We start from the raw sequence: 19,443 nt of genomic DNA, 5'->3' as shown, positions 1-19,443 counted from the left end.
AAAATGACAATTCTACCCAAAGCAATTTACAAATACAAGGCAATCCCGGTCCAAATATCAACAGCATTCTTTAAAGAGTTGGAAAAACTAATCATTAACTTTATATGGAAAGGGAAGAAGCCCTGGATAAGTAAAGCACTATTGAAGAAGAATAAGGTTGGAGGACTCGCACTACCTGACCTCAGAACCTATTATACAGCTATGGTAATCAAAACAGCCTGGTACTGGTACAACAACAGATACATTGACCAATGAAACAGAGTTGAGAACCCAGATGTAAATCAATTCATCTACAGTCACCTGATCTTCGGCAAGAGCCCACAGTCCATCAAACGGGTAAAAGACAGTCTTTTTTTTCCCCCACATTTTTTATTGTACTTAGATGAAGATTTACAGAACAAAATAGTTCCTCATTAAACAGTACACATATTGTTTTATGGCATTGGTTAACAACCCCACAACGTGTCATCACTCTCCCTTCTCAACCTTGGGTTCCCTATTACCAGCTTTCCTGTCCCCTCCTGCCTTCTAGTCTTTGCCCAGGGCTGGTGTGCCCCTTTAGTCTCATTTTGTTTTATGGGTCTGTCCAGTCTTTAGCTGAAGGGTGAACCTTAGGAGTGACTTCATTACTGAGCTGAAAGGGTTCCTAGGGACTGTACTCTCAGGGTTTCTCCAGTATCTGAAAAGACAGTCTTTTTAACAAATGGTGCTGGCAAAACTGGATGTCCATCTGCAAAAAAATGAAAACAGACCCATACCTCACACCATATGTAAAAACTAATTCAAAATTGATCAAAGACCTAAATATAAAGCCAAAAACTTTAAAGATCATAGGAGAAAAAACAGGATCAATGCTAGAGGCCCTAATACACAGCATTAACAGGCTATAAACCATAACTAACAACAAACAAACTCCAGAAGATAAGCTACATAACTGGGATCTTCTAAAAATTAAACACTTATGCTCATCAAAAGACTTCGCCAAAAGAGTAAAAAGAGAACCAAGCTACGGACTGGGAAAAAAAATTGTCTATTACAAATCCTACAAAGGCCTAATCTCTAAAATCTATGGGAAAATCCAACACTGCTACAACAAAAAGACAAATAATCCAATTAAAAAATGGGCAAAGAAAATGAACAGACACTTCACCAAAGAAGGTATTCAAGCAGGTAACAGACACATGAGGAAATGCTGGAGATCACTAGCCATTAGAGAAATGCAAATCAAAACCACAGTGAGATACTATCTTACCGCAGCATTACTGGCACGAATCAAAAAACAGAAAATAACAAATGTTGGAGAGGCTGTGGGGAGATTGGAACTCTTATGTACTGCTGGTGGGAATGCAAAATGATACAACCACTTTGGAAAACGATATGGCACTTTCTTAGGAAGCTAGAAATAGAAATCCATACGATCCAGCTATCCCACTCCTAGTAACATATCCTAGAGAGAGAAGAGCCCTCACATGAATAGACATATGCATACCCATGTTCACTGCAGCATTGTTCACAATAGCAAAAAGATGGAAACAACCTAGATGCCCATCAACAGATGAATGGATAAACAAACTATGGTGCATACACAGAATGGAACAGTACGCAATGTTAAAGAAGAACGATGAATCTGCGAAGCATCTCACAACATGGATGAATCTGGAGGGCATCACGCTGAGTGGAATAAATCAATCACAAAAAGACGAATATTGTATGAGACCACTACTACAAAAATTCACGAAAAGGTTTACATACAAAAAGAAACAACCTGGAAAAACACTAGACAATAGATAAGTGGCAACTTTAGTAAGGGGTAAGACAGTACACAATACTGGGGAAGCCAGCACAACTTGTCTAAGGCAAGGTCATGGAAGCTGCATAGACACATCCAAACTCCCTGAGGGACCAAAGTACTGGGCTGAGGGTTGTGGGGACGATGGTCTCGGGGGACATCCAGCTCAATTGGCATAACGTAGTTTATAAAGAAAATGTTCTACGTTCTACCTTGGTGAGTAGTGTCTGGGGTGTTAAAAGCATGTGAGTGGCCCTCTAAGATACTCCGCTGGTCTCACCCCTTCAGAAGCAAGGGAGAACGAAGAAAAACTAAAGATATAAGGGGAGAATTAGTTCAAAGGACCACAAATGGACCACAACTACCATGGCCTCCACCAGACTGAGTCCAGTGCAACTAAATGGTGCCTGGCCACCACCACTGACTGCTCTGACAGGGATCACAATAGAGGGTCCCAGACAGAGCTGGAGAAAGTGTAGAACAAAATTCTAACTCACAAAAGAAAACCAGACTTACTGGCCTAACAGAGACTGAAGAAACTCTAAGAGTATGGCTCCTAGACACACTTTTACCTCAGTAATGAAGTCATTCCTGAGGTTCACCCTTCAGCTGAAGATTAGACAGGCCCTAAAATAAAATAAGACTAAAGAGGCAAGGACTAGAAGGCGGGAGGGGACAGGATACTGGTAATAGGAAACCCAAGGTCGAGAAGGGAGGGTGTTGATATGTCATAGAGTTGTTAGCCAAGGTCATAAAACAATATGTGTACTACCTGTTTAATGAGAGGCTAGTTTGTTCAATAAACCTTCATCCAAAGTACAGTTAAAAAAAAAAAAAAAAAAAACCCCTTACCTATAAGATGGAGTGGTTCTGAGGATTTACTGAAATAATTAATGCTTTATAATTAACATGCTACACGAATCTAAGAAGGTAGTACTCTTAGGTGTAGAAACAAGGCGTAGACAAACGTACTGTACTTTTAACTTTAATCATGAACAGAGGTCTCTTGAGCCCTTAGAATCAGCCCTAGGCTTGATTATTTTGTGCCATTAGAGTATTGCTTTTCCTCTTCTTGACATTAGCAGAAGAGGAAGGCTGAGAGCCACACTGCTTGACCCTGTCTGGGTCTGTCTCACAGGTGATCACTTACTCCAGTCGTCATGTCTACAACAACTTGACGGAAGAACAGAAGGGCCGAGTAGCCTTTGCTTCCAATTTCCTGGCAGGCGATGCCTCACTGCAGATTGAACCTCTGAAGCCCAGTGATGAGGGCCGGTACACCTGCAAGGTGAAGAATTCAGGACGCTATGTGTGGAGCTATGTCATCTTAAAAGTCTTAGGTAAGATAGGGTGCCAAGGTAAATGTCTATATCTTATTCAGGAGGTCTCTGGAAGGGATAGCCAAATGCATCATGGTGGTACAGAACTTCTTGTTTAGCACTTTGTATTATACATTTAGAGGGCATCTAGTCCAGTTTCCTGGGAAGAAGTATGTTCTATGTTTTAGTCATAATCCAAGAAAAAATCATCATGGTTTTCTATGATTTAAAAAAAAAAAAAAACCCGTTGCCTTCGCGTTGACGCCAACTCATAGTGACCCTATGGGACAGAGTAGAACTGCCCCATAGGGTTTCCAAGGAGTGGCTGGTGGATTTGAACTGCCAACCTTTTGGTTAGCAGCCAAGCTCTTAACCACTGTGCCACCAGAGCTCCTTTCTGTGGTAGTCTACCACAGCATTTAAATATCCTTTAATATTTGAATGGTATCCTTATACTTAAATCTCTCAGATATCATTCAAATCCATTTCTTTCTGTTTTTGACAACAAAAGCTACTAAAAAAAAAAAAAAAGTTGCCATTGAGTCAATCCTGACTCAGGGCGACCCAATGCATGTCAGAGTAGAACTGTGCTCCATAAGGTTTTCAATGGCTGATTTTTTGGAATTAGATCGCCAGGCCCTTCTTCTGAGGTACCCCTTGGTGACTCAACCCTCCAACCTTTCAGTTAGCAGCCGAGCCTGTTAATTATTTGCACCACCCAGGAATTCTAAAAGCTACTGAGTTCTATTTAATTGCTTTCAAATAAACAGTCTTCTACCCACATTTCCTTTATCAGTAAAATCACATTCAACGTCTCTAAAATTTTCAATTAAATAACAATGTCTCTTCTTTGAGAAATGCTGATGGCATTTCTCAGGCAACCCCCCCAAATTAAAGAGTCACTGGTAGCAGCTGGAATTGGATGTATGTGTAGGGGATGGAAATCAAAAAAAAAAAAAAAAAAACCAAACCCACTGCCATTGAGTCAATTCCGACTCATAGCGACCCTATAGGACAGGGGTAGAACTGCCCATAGAGTTTCCAAGGCCAGCCTGGCTGGAGGTGGGCATAATTTCTGGGGGTAATGTGAAGCATGGCTGGGTAGCAAAAAAGCTACGGAAAACCCACTCACAGAAACTGACTATAAGGGGTAGCTGGATAAACAACTCAACGGGACATAGTTCTTCTTTGAGTCTGATGTTTGGGCATCTTTGAGTCATTAGACTTTTTTTTTTTGGCCAGTGAAACCATCCAAACCCAAATGTGAGATGGAAGGAGAGCTGACGGAGGGAAGCGACCTGACTCTGCAGTGTGAATCATCCTCTGGCACAAAGCCCATTGTGTATTACTGGCAGCGAATCCGAGAGAAAGAGGGAGAGGATGAACACCTGCCTCCCAAATCCAGGATTGGTAAGCTGTCTTTCTACTAGTCTGGAGCCAACAGAATAGGGTTCTACCTGCTAATTCTCATCTGGTTTTGTCAGCAACTCACTATGTGACCTTGAGTATACTGCTGAACCTCTTTGAGTCTCAGTTTTTCTACCCATAAAACGGAACTGAGAATGTTTTTTCTTTCCTCAAACAGCATGTAAAAGTGTTAAAGGAGATTAGGAAGAAATATACTCTATAAATCAATCATATCTAATTATGTTGTTCGTTATCCCTTAAATGTTCACAATGCTGTGTAACTTTTGAGGTGCGCTACAATTTGTAAAAAATGTTCCCCTTTCTTCTCATGTTCCAAAAAGAAATCTTTTCTATCACTTCATCCTTATCAATTTGTATTTACTAGAGAATCTTAGGTCATTGATGCAATGAAGTAAACAGTAGCTAAAGACGCTGCCTCTAAAGGGATTGACGGTCTTTCTGCTTGTGTAGACTACAGCCACCCTGGCCGCGTCCTGCTGCAGAATCTCACCATGTCCTCCTCTGGCCTCTACCAGTGCACAGCAGGCAATGAAGCTGGGAAGGAAAGCTGTGTGGTGCGAGTGACCGTACAGTGTAAGTATCCGAGGGTAATGCTAGGAAGGAAGGCTTTTGTTTGTGTGTTTGCATTGTGCTTTGATGTGGTTGTTTTAATCATGAGTAAGGTCAGAATCTTTATTTCCAGATGAATCGCTAAAAATAAATTCCGGAGTTGCAAGGGCCATTCACAGTTTTATCTGCCTCTGTATTTACCTATACTTTGTGTGTGTGTGTGTGTGTGTGTGTGTGTGTGTGTGTGTGTGTGTGTGTTTTTATGTGATTTTTATTAGCTCCCAAAGATACTTATATTGTCCAGGAGGGAGCCAAACAAACATCTGCCTTAAAAAACAAAAACTCTACCCAGCTAGTTATATGCTACCTATCACTCAAGGCAAACAGCGAGATTTCTCCCCTCCCCAGAGTGCTTTCATGAGCACAGATGTATGTTATACTAGATTTAGGTTTGTTTCATGTTCCAGATAAGAGAGAGAAGCAAGGTGGCTGAAGCATTAGCTGTGAAATCAGATAACTGCCTGGATTTGAATCTCGGCTCCATCACTAGCTGTATCACCTTGGGCATCTTACTTATTTCCCCATCTATAAAACAGAAATAATAAAAGTAACAACCTCACAGAGCTGTTGTGAAAATTAAGTAAATTAACACATTTACTTACCACTGCTTAGGAACAGTGCCCGACACATAGTGGATGTTCTATGATGTTAGATGCTATTATTATTTCTTCTATCAATTTGGTAACTTTAGACTTCTGAGCCAAAGTCCATGTCCTCAAGCCACACCAGGTGTTAGAATTTTTTTAGTGCGATAAACAGTATGCCAGCCTCATCATCTAGGGATTGACTCTGCAAAAAAGGAAACATAAACAAAGTTAAAGGACAACAACAAACTGACTGTGTATTAGTTATCTACTGCCATAGATAACTTAGGGGCTTAAAACAGCATTTATTATCTCATAGTTTCTATGGGCCGGGAATTTGGGAGTGGCATAGCTGAGAGTTCTGGCTCAGTGTCTTTCATGAGGTTGCAACCAAGATGTCAGCTGGTGCTGCAATCATCGCAAGGTTTCACTGGTACTGGAGAGTCTCCTAAGATGCCTCCTCATTCAGTGGCTGCTGGCTGGAGGCCTCAGTTTCTTACCACACAGGCCTCTGCTTAAGGCTCTTGACATAACAGCTGGCTCCCTGCAAAGTGAGCAATCTGAAGAGACAACAACCAGCAGAAAGCCGCAGTGATTTCTTACCATCAAGCCTCAGGTGTAACCTACTGTCACTTCTGCTTTACACGGTTAGTGAGTCACCAAGTCCAGCCCACATTCAGAGGGAGGAGAAGAAAACTATGTCTTGAAGGGAGAAGTAGCAAATAATTTGTGGATATATATTTAAAACCACCACGTATGCAAAGTCTAATCACAAAAATATATAAACACATTTGAAAAATTCTTTCAAATCATTGAGAAAATAGCTAAACCAAAATGGTCACAAAATATTGTTAAAGCATAATTTTCAGAAAGGTTAAAAAAAAATTTTTGATTCTCTGACAGATTAATTTAATTAATCAAGGGAGCTGGTAAGATGTTAAAACTGGTCCAAAGGGCACTTGAGAAGTTATGTACTGTTATTAATTGAATTATGTCCCTCCCCCAAAATACGTGTTATAGATCCTGACCTCTATGCCTACGGTTATAATCTCATTTAGGAATGGGCTGTCTTTGTTATGTTAATGAGTGAGGATTAGTGTAGGGCGTATCTTGAGTCAATCTCTTTTGAGATATAAAGGATATTAAGCAAGCAGAGGTGGGGGCAGATGGATTCCAAACCACACGGAGATCTCCAAGGAACCAGGAAACAAGCTGAAGAGACAGGGACCTTCCCAGACAGCAGACAGAGAGAGAAAGCCTTCCCCTAGAGCCTGCGCTCAGAATTCTGACTTCTAGCCTCCTAAACTATAAGAAAATAAATTTCTGTTTGTTAAAACCATCCACTTGTATTTCTGTTACAGCAGCACTAGATGACTAAAACATGTATATGGAGACAATTTAACAAAGAAATGTTAGGATAAGATCGCTTGGTTAGACACCAAACTGGCTAAAGTCCTACAAAGTCATAGCCCACAATCTCTGGGGTCATCTGTTCAACTGTACAGCAATTATTTGCATCACGACTGAACAAAGACCTACGGGTTGCCCCTACAGAGTTGTAAGTTGCCCCAAATCCAGTGCCGTCGAGTCGAGTTCCCAGACAATAAACAGTCAAGCTCGCACGGTACTAAGAGAACACCTAATAACTTCTTTTACCTATTTTCAAGTTTCAGATCATTTTTCTTTCAGATTTAACAGGAAGCTCACAGAAAAAAAAATACAAATGGTCAACAGACAGAAATAAGAGGGGAAAAAAATCCACAACCCTTTTATTTTATTCTATCGGATCAGCAAAGATAAAAAAAATGTAATGCTATTGTTTTTTTTTTTATTGTTAGAAAGCTTATGAGGAAACAGATCCTTTTACATTTTTGCCTAGAGTGTAAATTGATAGCACAATTTGGCTTAATCCATCAAAGACTTAAATGTGCATTTATTTCGGGGGTGTAAATTTACTGACGTATTATATAACAGAAAGAGCTCTGGTGGCGCAGTTGTTAAGCGCTCGGCTGCTAACTGAAAGGTCAGCGGTTCAAACTCAACAGCTGCTCAGTATGAGAAAGATGTGTTAATCTGCTTACCCAAGATTTATAGCCTTGGAAACCCTGTGGGGCAGTTCTGCTGTGTCCTATAAGGCCTCTATAAGTCAAAATCGACTCAATGGCAGTGGGTTTGGGTTTGCGTTTGTTACATACACAGAGAAAATTTCACAAATCCTGTGTAAACTTGAAAATTTTCAGAAGTGAATACATTGGTGAATCACCCGTGCCTTCTCACTACCTCCAGATTTCTAGCTTTATAGATTATTTTTCCTATTTTAGAACCTTAAATAAATGGAATCATACTTCATTTGTGTCTGGCTGCTTTCACTCCTCATCATGTTTTTGAAATTTATCGTTTTTGTTGCCTATAGTTATAATTTGTTAATTCTCATTGCCATATAGTATTTCAATGTATGAATATACCATAATTAATTTTACTTTAATGAAGAAGTGCATTCCTTTTTATCCATCAATGCTTCTGTGAATTTATCCTTTAGAGACATTCTCACAAGCGTACAAATATGTATGGATGTTCACTGATGTATTATTTCCAATTGTGAAAAACTGAAAACATCCTAAATTTCTATTAATAGACAATCCATCTATATTATGTGTGTGTGGCAGGGAAAGGGGCAGTAGGGGAAATAAAAAAGTAAAAAAAAAAAATTTACTCCCTAATAGAAATTGCTCCAATAAAATAAACTTCAGCCCTTGGAGACCTGGGGCAAAATCTTAACCAGAGATCCAAAATCCACTTTCTTTAATGTATTGTTATGTTAGAGGTCATTTTATTGAATAAATGAGTTCTTATATTAAAAGGCCATTTAGTTTTTATAAAGAAAGTAGTACAAGAATAAAGAGCAAATTCTGATGACTACTTCTAAAATATAAGCCATATTCATGTATATGTTTTTATCTCCATTACTTCCGTCATCATCTTTAGCCTGCACTAGTCTCCTAACTGGTGTCCCTGCTTCCTCTCCTACTTTTACACAATCCATTTTGGATCATGTTACACTTGCATTGCTCTTAGAATATGTTTCATTTATCTGGTGCTATAGGAGAAATACCACAGGTGGGTGGCTTTAACAGAGATTCTCTCACAGTCCAGGAGACTGGAAGTCCAAATTCAGGGTGCCAGCTCCAAGGGAAAGCTTTCTGTCTATGTCAGCTCTGGGGGAAGGTCCTTGTCAGCAATCTTCCCCTGGATTTAGGAGCTTCTCAGCACAGGGACCCTGGATCCAAAGGATTTGCTCCACTCCCAGCTCTTCTTTCTTGGTGGTAGGAGGTCCCTCAGCTTACCTCTCTCTTTTATCTCTCAAAAGAGATTGACTCAAGATACAACCTAATTCTGTAGATTGTGTCCTGCCTTGTTAACATAACTGCCTCTAATCCTGCCTCATTAATATCATAGAGGTTAGGATTTACAACATATAGGATAGTTACACCAGATCACAAAATGGTAGACAACCACACAATACTGGGAATCATGGCTTAACCAAGTTGACACACATTTTTGGGGACACAGTCCAATCCATACAGAATAGAATACTTGCCGTGGCCTATAAGGCCCTATGTGAGTTAACCTTTCATGTTTCTGTGACCTCATCTCTGTAGACTCTCTCTTGCTCATTATGTCCTAGGCTCACCCACATTCATCACACTTGCTATTGCATCTGCCAGGAAAGTCTGCCCCTAGATCAACACATGATAGTCTTTTATATCACAAATGTCACCTCCTCAGAGTCCTGATCACCCAATCTTAAGTAATATCCTCCCTCCTCCTCCTAAAATATCACTTAACCACTTTTGCCTTCTCAGAATTTATCCATTATCTGAAATTATCTTTGTTTGTTTAGTTGTTTATTATCTGTTTTCACCCTTGTGGCATATCAGCTCAACAAAACAGGAATCTTGGTTGTCTTCACCAATGTCTAGAACTCTGCCTAGCTGGGGTAGGCACTTAATAATTACTTTGCATATGAATGAAATGCATGTGAGTTACTAATGTGCAAATCACATCTACCTTGACTTCTGAATTTTTAGAATTCAATGGGTAAACCCACATGAAGCCTCACATTTAGTTTTATTTCTTTTTATTTTACTGGTGGGAGAAGGGGAAAGTTAGAGAAAGCAAGGGTAGTAGGCAGAGGCAGAAGACTGCCCAAATGTTATACTGTACAGGTTGACAAATCTTTGAATGTGATACAATAACTCTCTCAACCCCAGTTCTATCACCTGAATGAACCCAGACTTATTCACTAAAATCTGGACCAACTGCAGGTGAAGTCTGTGATTCCGTAACCACAACTGCAAATAGTCATATGCCAAGTGAGGATAATAGGGTTACTACTCAGGAAGATAGATATAAAGATCATTCATCCTGTTCAGAGCTTATGTTTTTTGAGCTCATGTATTTTCCAGCTTATGTTTGGTCTTACTTCTGCTTTTGCTTCTGAGAAAACAGATGTACAAAGCATCGGCATGGTTGCAGGAGCAGTGACAGGCATGGTGGCTGGAGCCCTGCTGATTTTCCTCTTGGTGTGGCTACTAATCCGAAGGAAAGACAAAAAGAGATATGAGGAGGAAGAGAGACCTAATGAAATTCGGTAAACCTCCTCCCTAAGCCCCCTCCACTAGACTTCCTTCCTAGAGGCAGTAATCCATAGTAATTTCCGTAGTAACCAGCAAACATAAATGTCCCCAGTTTCCTCTTAACCTATTAAGAGGGTAACTCTGATAGATAGGGAGTTCCAGCCCTGGGATAGACATTCAGGTTTACCTTGACTTTATTGTGAAACTCTCTTGAACAGAGACTTAAAGTTCAACTCTAGTACTTGATTCACTTCCACTTTAAATAGCATGCTGTAAAAAATGGGCACAGCCAGTAGGCTATGAAAAGGTTTATGTAGACACACTCCAAATCGGGGAATGCTGCCTAACCCATGTCAGTGGAGAGTGGGTATCCTCTCCGTAACAGGGTTGACCTCTGGGCTAACAAAGCCTACATTTACCTAAGTCAAGAATTAAGTCTCAAGAAATGAGGAAGTGGCTATTTGCCTTAATGGCTGCCTTCCAGCAATGTTACTTGAGGTTTTCAGCTTGAGGGATTTATTGGGAAACCTCAGAAGAAAGCACCCATAATGGAAGCTATCACATTTCTGTCAGTATTGAATCTTATTTTTCTTGTTTCTCCTTTTCAGAGAAGACGCTGAAGCCCCTAAAGCCCGGCTTGTGAAACCTAGCTCTTCTTCCTCAGGCTCCCGCAGCTCACGCTCGGGTTCTTCCTCCACTCGCTCCACTGCAAATAGTGCCTCACGCAGCCAGCGGACGCTGTCGACGGAAGCAGCACCTCAGCCAGGGCTGGCCACCCAAGCATACAGCCTAGAGCGACCAGAGAGGAGAGGTTCTGAACCAAAGAGAGTCCACCATGCTACTCTGACTAAAGCAGAAACCACATCCAGCATGATCCCCAGCTAAAGTCGAGCCTCCCAAACTGTTTGTGAAACAGGCTGCTCAGCCATATCTTGAACAGTACCTGAGCCAATTTTTTTTCCTTCTTCTTTCTTCTTTCTCTCCTTTCCCTCCCCTAGCCCATCCCTGCCTCCAAGTAAGATCCTGATGTTAGCTCCCCAAATGGTTAAGTGTTAACCAATGTTTCCTCTAAGACTGTGGAAAACAAGTGACATTGATCTAAGCCTGTCAAATAAGAGGAAGGATGGCCCCAGCTACCCCCTGAGCTGATGGGATAATGGCAGGATAAGATCAACATGTTTGAGATAGGACCACCAAAACCAAACACAAAAAAGAGAGCGCACATTCCACAAGTCCCGAAAACTTATGGCGCCTTTTCCCTTAAAAACCCGAACCCATCGGTAGTCTGGGGAGACAGACGACTTTAGGAGGAGATCATTCCCCTCTGTCTCCATATACCGGTATATCTAATAAAGCTCTTGCTACCCACCTCACCCCTGTCTCAAGAATTAGCTATTTGCTGCAGGCGGCTCTAATTCGCGAAATTGCGGCAACAATTCGGTGGCCCGTACAGAGATTACAGCCATTTGAGACTCGGTGGCCGCGCGGCGGGGCCCGGGCCTGATTGACAGTTCACCTACCAAGCGGCCGCTGGGGGCTCTGTTTGTCCCCGGGGCTGTCCCGGACCCGGGCTTCCCTGCGGCGTCACCCGTCCCCAACTGCACCAAAGAGGTGGGTGAAGGCAAGACCTAACCAGGATCCTGAGGTGAGTCTGCGACCCTCTCCGTGTTGCGCTCAGGGCCGGGGAGATAGGGCGGGCCAGCGTGGCTTCCGAACTGAACCCGGGCCCTTGGTTTCTAAGGCGAGTGGCGCCTTTGATGACCGTCCCCGTGAGTAGGACCGCAAGGAGGGACTCTTGGTGACTCTAGAGCTGGGCAGGCGTGTGAGTGTGTGTCGGTCGTTGGTTTTTGTGTTTGGATTGTTGTCTGTCTCTGGTTGGTGCACCCTGGTTTCGGGGAGTGGGTATGGACATCTCTGTCTGTTTAGATTGGGAGATTGAAGCCCCTCAGTCTGGCGTTGGGGATAGGAGGTATCTGGAGGATTGAAGTGGAGATTGAGACATTCCTAATAATGTGTTAGACCTCACTAGGATTATCCTCGTTCCCCCTCTCCTTTCTGGCGTTTGTGGTCTGAGTGTTTTTCTCTGTTTGTCAGGTTTGTCTTATGTACAACCTGTCTTGCTGTCTGGGAGGCTGAGACTGCAAGGTTATCTCCATTACTTTTGTCGGTCTGTCTGTTTGTCCTATGTACCATTACTTGTGCTCATGAGGTTTTCTTTTTTTGTTTTTTCTCGGTGTCCTCATCTTGTAAATCCCTATTCCTACAAAACCCCTCACCAGGTTCAAGAAAAGTTTTAACCTAAGTTCTTGAGATTGACAATTAGTTTCATCGGTCTGTGTACAGACTATTTTAGAAGACTGTCCCCAAAGAAGTTAGGGTCCTAAAGATAGGAACCCAAGAAATCCTGAAAGAATTAAACCTAATTAGAGAAGAGATAGATGAAGCATTGTGCTCTAGAAGCTCAAACTCTCCCCTTTGTCAAGCAAAGTTGATCCTGCCTGAGGCAGGAAAAGGAAAGTTTAAACAAAAGAGATATTAGCATGGGAGGAGGCCCATCTATTCCAGCTGAATCCCCACTGGGCTGAGTTTTGGCCAATTGGAAAAGGTATAGCTATGAGCCCACGACCAAAAAGAGAATGATTTGCCTGTGTAACAGCATATGGCCCCAATACCAGTTGGGGGACCAAGAACAGTGGCCCCCAGAGGGGTCTTTACGTTATAATACAATACTTCAATTGAATTTGTTCTCCAGAAGAACTAAAAAGTGGGACGAAGTCCCTTATGCACAAGCCTTCATGTCTCTCTACCAGACCTTGCACCCCCCTAATCAGGTTTTCTTCCAGGGAAAATCAAAGGCCAAAGTACTCCCTGAATCCTCATCAGAGGACTCCTTCCTAGAGGGATGGGCTATGGCCACCATTTCGGCTCCCCCTCCGCGGTATAGGGGAGGTGCGGTAGGAGCCGAGGGGTCGGACAGTGAAACGACAAGGTCTCCAAACAGAATGGTGGAGCCGGATTCTAGCTTGGCCAGCACACCAAAGGCGGATGGAGGAGGAGGATCAGACAGTGAAGTTCCGGCTATTTCAGGTATGGTCTCCCCTTCTCATACCTGTCAGGGTACCGTTTTCGGTGAGGGTGCCTCAGGAGTCCAGGCAGGGCAATACCCACTGAGAGAAGTTCCTGCCGGAGTGGATGATAAAGGACAGCCACGGGGCACAATGCTGGTACCTAGTCCATTTTCCACCTCTGATCTATGTAACTGGAAGAGCCCCCTTACCGGAGTGACCCAAACAAACTGGAAGAGCCCCCCTTACCGGAGTGACCCAAACAAAATGACTGAACTGTTTCTTTCTATTTTCTCTACTCACTGCCCTACCTGGGCACACCTCACCACTGTGTTAACTTCAGAAGAACGCCGTATGGTGTTAGAGCAGGCTCGAAAAGAGGCTGATAGGGCCATAACTTAGATCCTAGTAATGGAGCCCAACCCCCTGGGACAGAAGCCATTCCTACTAGAGATCCAGGTTGGGATCACAATCGTCAAGAAGGGGCGAGTAGACTTCAGTTCTATCGCGACTGCCTAATTGTTGGGTTGAGAAACGGGGCCCCCAAACCCAAGAGCTTACAAAAGGTTAGAGAAATTATCCAGGGAGAAAAGGAAGACCCATCCACTTTCTTAGAAAGAATGACAGACACCTTTCGTCAGTACACTGATATCAGCCCCGAAGATCCCAACAACGCCCGGCTGATAAACCTGACTTTTATTTCGCAGAGTGCCCCTGATAGTCAAAAAAAAATTACAAAAATTAGAAGGAGGACTTGGGATGCCAATAGGGCAGCTGCATAAAGTAGCTTTTAAGGTGTTCAATAACCGGGACCAGGTAGCAGAACAAAAAGAAAAACAAAAGATGAAACAAAAGGCAGCCTTACTAGCAGCAGCCTCTGCCCCCCGCCCCGAATGAAGAAGGCGGAAGGGAGATAAGAACCCTAAGAAGGATCACCCCGGGGCGAGGAGGGAGACCTTTAGAACCTGACCAGTGCGCCTTCTGTAAACGACGGGGCCACTGGAAGCGGGAGTGCCCAGAGAAAAGGGAAAGGCGAGACAGACCAAAATCGGCCACTCTCCAGGCTTATCCGGAAGGGCCGGCACAGTTGAAGGATTCCGAATGACGGGGCCCAGGGGCTCAAACCTCGTTGGCTATCTCCTACCGTGAGCCCCGGGTAACTCTAAAGGTGGGAGGACCCCCTATTGACTTTATTCTGGACACGGGTGCCACCTTTTCGGTTTTGAACACTGTGGAATCTCCCCTTAGTGCGCTTACTGCCCCGGTGGTAGGGGTTTCAGGAAAACTTTCAACTCGGCCTTTCCTCCAACTGGTGAATTGTGAAATTGGAAAAGACTTGTTATACTATGAATTCCTTTATATGCCGGAATGCCCCGCCTCCCTCCTCGGGAGGGATATATTGTCAAAACTTGGGGCACAAGTCACCTTTGCACCATCTCGAATTTTGGTGCAAATTCTGCCGGAACAGGCATGCGCTTTGCAAGCAGCCTTGTTGCTGGAGGAACCAGCGGCCCCTAGCGACATCCCTGTCCACATACAAGAAGCGAACCTGGAAGTCTGGGCGTCAGGGAGGCTGGGAAGGGCCAGGTTCACTGAGCCAGTCAAAATTCCCCTAAAGCCTGGAGCACCTGTTGTAAATCAGAAACAATACCTGCTCCATAGAGAAGCTCTGGAAGGGATTGCTCCACTGGTCCAAAGATATATAGAAATTGGACTTTTAAGACCATGCTGGTGACCATATAACACCCCCGTTCTGCCAGTGTTAAAGCCCGGGACAGGAGAATATCGGTTTGTACAAGACTTAAGAAAGATTAATCAAATAGTAGAAGATATTCACCCGGTTGTGCCCAACCCATATATGCTTGGTTTTCAGTATTAGATCTGAAAGATGCTTTCTTTTGCATTCCCTTGCATCCTGAGTCTCAACTTTTGTTTGCATTTGAATGGACTGATTTAGAAACAGGGACCAAAAGGCACCTCAAATGGCAGGTGCTGGTCCAAGGGTTCAAGAACTCCCCCACAATTTTCGGAGAGACATTGGCTAAAGACATGAGGGCCTTGCAACTAGAAAAGGGAATGGTCTTACAGTATGTGGATGATATTTTAGTGGCAAGTGAAAGTCAAGAAGACTCATCAAAATACCATCCTGGTCTTAAACCATCTGGCTAGGTGTGGATACCGAGTTTCCAAGAGGAAGGCCCAAATATCACAACAATAATAAGATATCTGGGGTTCCAAATATCACAGGGGCAGCGGAGCCTTCTCCAGGACCGGCCAGAAGCTATTATGTGGGTAGTGCCCCCTACCTCTAAGCAACAACTTAGAGGTTTTCTTGCGATGGCAGGTTTTTGTCGAACCTGGATACCAGGGTTTGGACTGATGGCAAAACCCTTGTATGAAGCCCTGAAGGGAGAGGATAAAGAACCCCTGTTTTGGACTGCTGAATGTCAACAAGCCTATGAAAAAATTAAATATAAATTAATGACGACCCCAGCATTAGGGTTACCGGGTCTCCAGAAACCATTTCAACTGTTTGTACATGAGAGACAGGGAGTTGCTCTGGGAGTGTTGACCCAGACTTTGGGACCAACCAAGAGGCCAGTAGCCTATTTTTCAAAACAGCTAGACAACGTGGCTCGAGGATGGCCCCCTTGCCTCCAGGCTGTGGCTGCAACATGTGACTTACTGCAAGAAGCTGAAAAATTTACCCTAGGACAAAAAGTGATGGTTCACAGGCCTCACGCTGCCCTTCCCCTCTTAGAACAACAGTGGGGGTTTTGGCTTATGGCAGGACGCATGGGGAAATATCAAGCAATCCTATTAGACAACTCAAATGTAATCTTAAAGGCTGTCTCTGCTCTCAACCCAGCCACCCTACTACCCATCTCAGAAGAAGGGCCAATACATGACTGTTTAGAGATTATAGAAGAGGTTTATTCCAGCAGGCCCGATTTGTCAGACACCCCTTTAACTGACTCCGAGCTAGAAATGTACACCGATGTTAGCAGCTTCATGTATAAAGGACATCGAAGGGTGGGCTATTCAGTAGTGACTTGGGCTGAAATTTTAGAGGCTGCTCCGCTTCCTGCTGGCACCTCGGCACAAAAAGCCAAGTTAATAGCCCTTGGACAGCCCCTATGGCTGGGAGCAGGAGGGTGTATAACAGTGTACACTGACAGCAGATATGCCCATCTTGTGGTCCACTCCCACGGGGCATTGAGGAAGGAGAGGGGCCTCCTTACGTCTGCTAGCAAAGAGATAAGCATGTACCAGAAATTCTTGAGCTCCTAGAAGCAGTCAATGATCCTCTCCAGGTGGCAGTGGTGTATTGCCCCAGGCACCAGAAGAGAAAATCCCCTGAAGCTGTAGGGAACCGGAAAGCAGACCCAGAGGCCAAAAGGGCTGCAATGAGAGGAGATGAAATAGGGAAAGAAATGGCCCTGATCCCTCACCTGGACCCTACTGCCCTTCCTACACCTACCTAAACCACTCAAGACTTAAAAACGGCTGAAAAATGGGATTTTCACCCGGTTCCCCATTCCAGCTGGTTAGTGAACTCCGAAGGAAACGTACTGTTACCAGAAGCCCAAGTATATAGTGTAGTATCGACTTTACATGAGGGAACTCATTATGGGAGAGATGCCAGTCTTGAGTGGATCCAACAGGTGGTCGCAGGACCAAGTCTCCTCAAGGCCATTCAAGAAGTCACAAGAAGATGCCACCTTTGCGCAAAGAACAACCCAAAGACTGTGCCCCATCCAACAGAGCCAGGAGTCCAACATCAAGGAACTAACATGGGAGAACATTGGCAAATAGATTTTACAGTGATGCCCCGGGTACCTGGAAACTTCAGGTATCTGTTGGTCTTTATGGATACCTACTCAGGGTAGGTAGAGGCTTTCCCTTGTCGAACTGAACAAGCTCGAGAAGTAACTAAGGTACTACTCAAAGAGATTATCCCTAGGTTCGGATTGCCAATTTCAATTCAAAGTGACAATGGAGGAGCTTTCGTGGCACAAATAACCCAAGAAATCAGCAAAGCCCTGGATATAAATTGGAAGCTACAGTCTTCCTGGAGGCCACAGCCAACAGGGAAGACTGAGAAGATGAATCACACCCTAAAAAAGGCTCCGGCAAAAATATGTCAGGAGACTAACTTAATATGGTTACAAGTCCTGCCTATTGCACTGCTTAGAATCCGAGTGGCCCCTCGAAGTGGGCTTGAGTTAAGCCCTTATGAATTAGTATATGGGAGACCATTCCTGAGAAAGTCCACCTTCCCCACCTCAGTAATGACAGAGGTGGAAAAGAGAGACTGGATCCGTTCTCTGGGAGCTGTTGTAAACATTATTAACCAATATGCCTCTCTCCATCTGTCTTTTCCCTCTGGTACCCCTCTTCACAGATTCCGGCCAGGAGATTGGGTATTACTAAAAGGTTGGAGACACCAGCACCCTGAAGACCAGCTGGTTCCCAAATGGGAGGGGCCTTTTGAAGTCCTCCTGACTACTCGCTCATCTTTAAAGTTGGCAGGAGTGACTGCATGGGTGCATCATTCCAGAGTAAAAACAGCCCCGCTTGAAAAAGAAGGAACTGAGGAGTCACCTTATTCCTGCACACCGGTTCAAGATTTAAAGTACAGGTCTAAAAAAATCACAAAATCATAGTTTTAACCTTTGTTTTCCTTTTCTTCCAAGGCACACACCACACCATGGCAACAAATCAGGCCCCTTTGATTCTGCAAACCAGAGGGACTCTGACCTTACAAGTAGGAGATACCCTGACTCTTCCGTGTGTCGTAGCATCTCTGACTCCAGTTGGCCCCATAAAATGGATACCGGTAACCCGGGAGAAAGAACAGACGGTTGTCTGGGACTTCAGAACTGCTGGCTCCTCCCGAGTGACCCCCATGGCTAACACCACTCGGTCATAGAATCGAGACTTTTCAATCATTATTTCAGATATAACCTTGTGTGAAGTTTAAAAAAGGGTTGCCAAAAGATATTGAAATCAGTAGGGGGGAAGGAATCCAGGTAGTTGTAGGATATCAAGAGCCTGTCCACCTCCCAGGGGGGTGGGACTGGTCATCCAATGGCCTAGTCACCATGTACCAAGTGGTGGCTGGGGGGGAAATCTCAGCAACTGCTGGATATGCCATCATCTTCCTCGGTGAGGAGCACCTTTAAGCCCCATGGCAGCCCCAATTTTTGTCTATCACAAGGATGTCCCTAACTGTACCTTAACACACCATGCCCCTAAGGCCCCAATCCGAGCTCAGCTCGTACAGTACCCATTTCCCATACTTTGTTTTCTCCTCACTAATCTATATAATCATACCTCGAGAACCAAATGGAAAACAAAATCACAAAGTCCCCTAGCTAAAGTCACATGGCAGGTTTTTTGAGACTTCCAGCTTCTTTCGTCCTGCAACGAATCTTTGACCGTACCCTGGTTGATTCACATCAATTCTAGTATTCCCAATGGCCCCAATAAGAATCTATCCTTGTGTGCTCCACCAAGATACACCTTCCTATGTGGAGGGAGACCCTACCCCACCAGTGAAGTCCCCGTCCTTAGGCCATCACCTTACACCTGGGCCATTCAATGCTTAACAGGAGTTCACTTTGTGGGACAGTGTACTCTGAGGTTCCTGACTTTCCCAACCCAAGTTCATCCACCATCTGTCCAACACACCATGAAGATCCCCCAAAAGAAAAGGGATGTGATTTCAGTAGATCCTACATCCCTAGAAATGACAGGGATGGAAAGTAACCCTGTTCTAGAGGAAAATGGTTTTGGGTGGTGGCTCTTGAGAACAATTATTCCAGGCTTAGGAATGTACCACATGGAAGTGGCCATTAGAAACTTGTCAGAGACTGTCCACCTACTAGCCCTAGGAACTGAAAAGGCACTTAGAGCACAACAAACTTCTTTAAACTCCTTAGCAGAGGTGGTCCTAAATAATAGAGTAGTCGCAGACTTCTTTTATTAGCCAAATCGGGAGGAGTGTGT

At 43.8% G+C, this 19,443-nt stretch overlaps 1 protein-coding gene across 1 annotated transcript in view; it reads left to right on the top strand.

The window, feature by feature from the left end:
* Positions 1-13,004, top strand: part of CLMP (CXADR like membrane protein) — a 134,650-nt gene extending 121,646 nt beyond the window's left edge. The window contains exons 3-7 of the mRNA XM_049856430.1: positions 2,928-3,129; positions 4,351-4,518; positions 4,987-5,109; positions 10,239-10,380; positions 10,975-13,004. Coding sequence (XP_049712387.1) covers positions 2,928-3,129; positions 4,351-4,518; positions 4,987-5,109; positions 10,239-10,380; positions 10,975-11,251 — 912 coding nt within the window. The 3' untranslated portion in view covers positions 11,252-13,004. The remainder of the gene's footprint in view (positions 1-2,927; positions 3,130-4,350; positions 4,519-4,986; positions 5,110-10,238; positions 10,381-10,974) is intronic.
* Positions 13,005-19,443: the final 6,439 nt, after the last annotated feature.

The sequence above is a fragment of the Elephas maximus genome, chromosome 17 (genome assembly GCF_024166365.1).
Source record: "Elephas maximus indicus isolate mEleMax1 chromosome 17, mEleMax1 primary haplotype, whole genome shotgun sequence".
Taxonomy (NCBI): Eukaryota; Metazoa; Chordata; class Mammalia; order Proboscidea; family Elephantidae; genus Elephas; species Elephas maximus.
The sequence above is the reverse complement of the archived record's forward strand: the minus strand, read 5'-3'. Positions and strand labels throughout refer to the sequence as shown.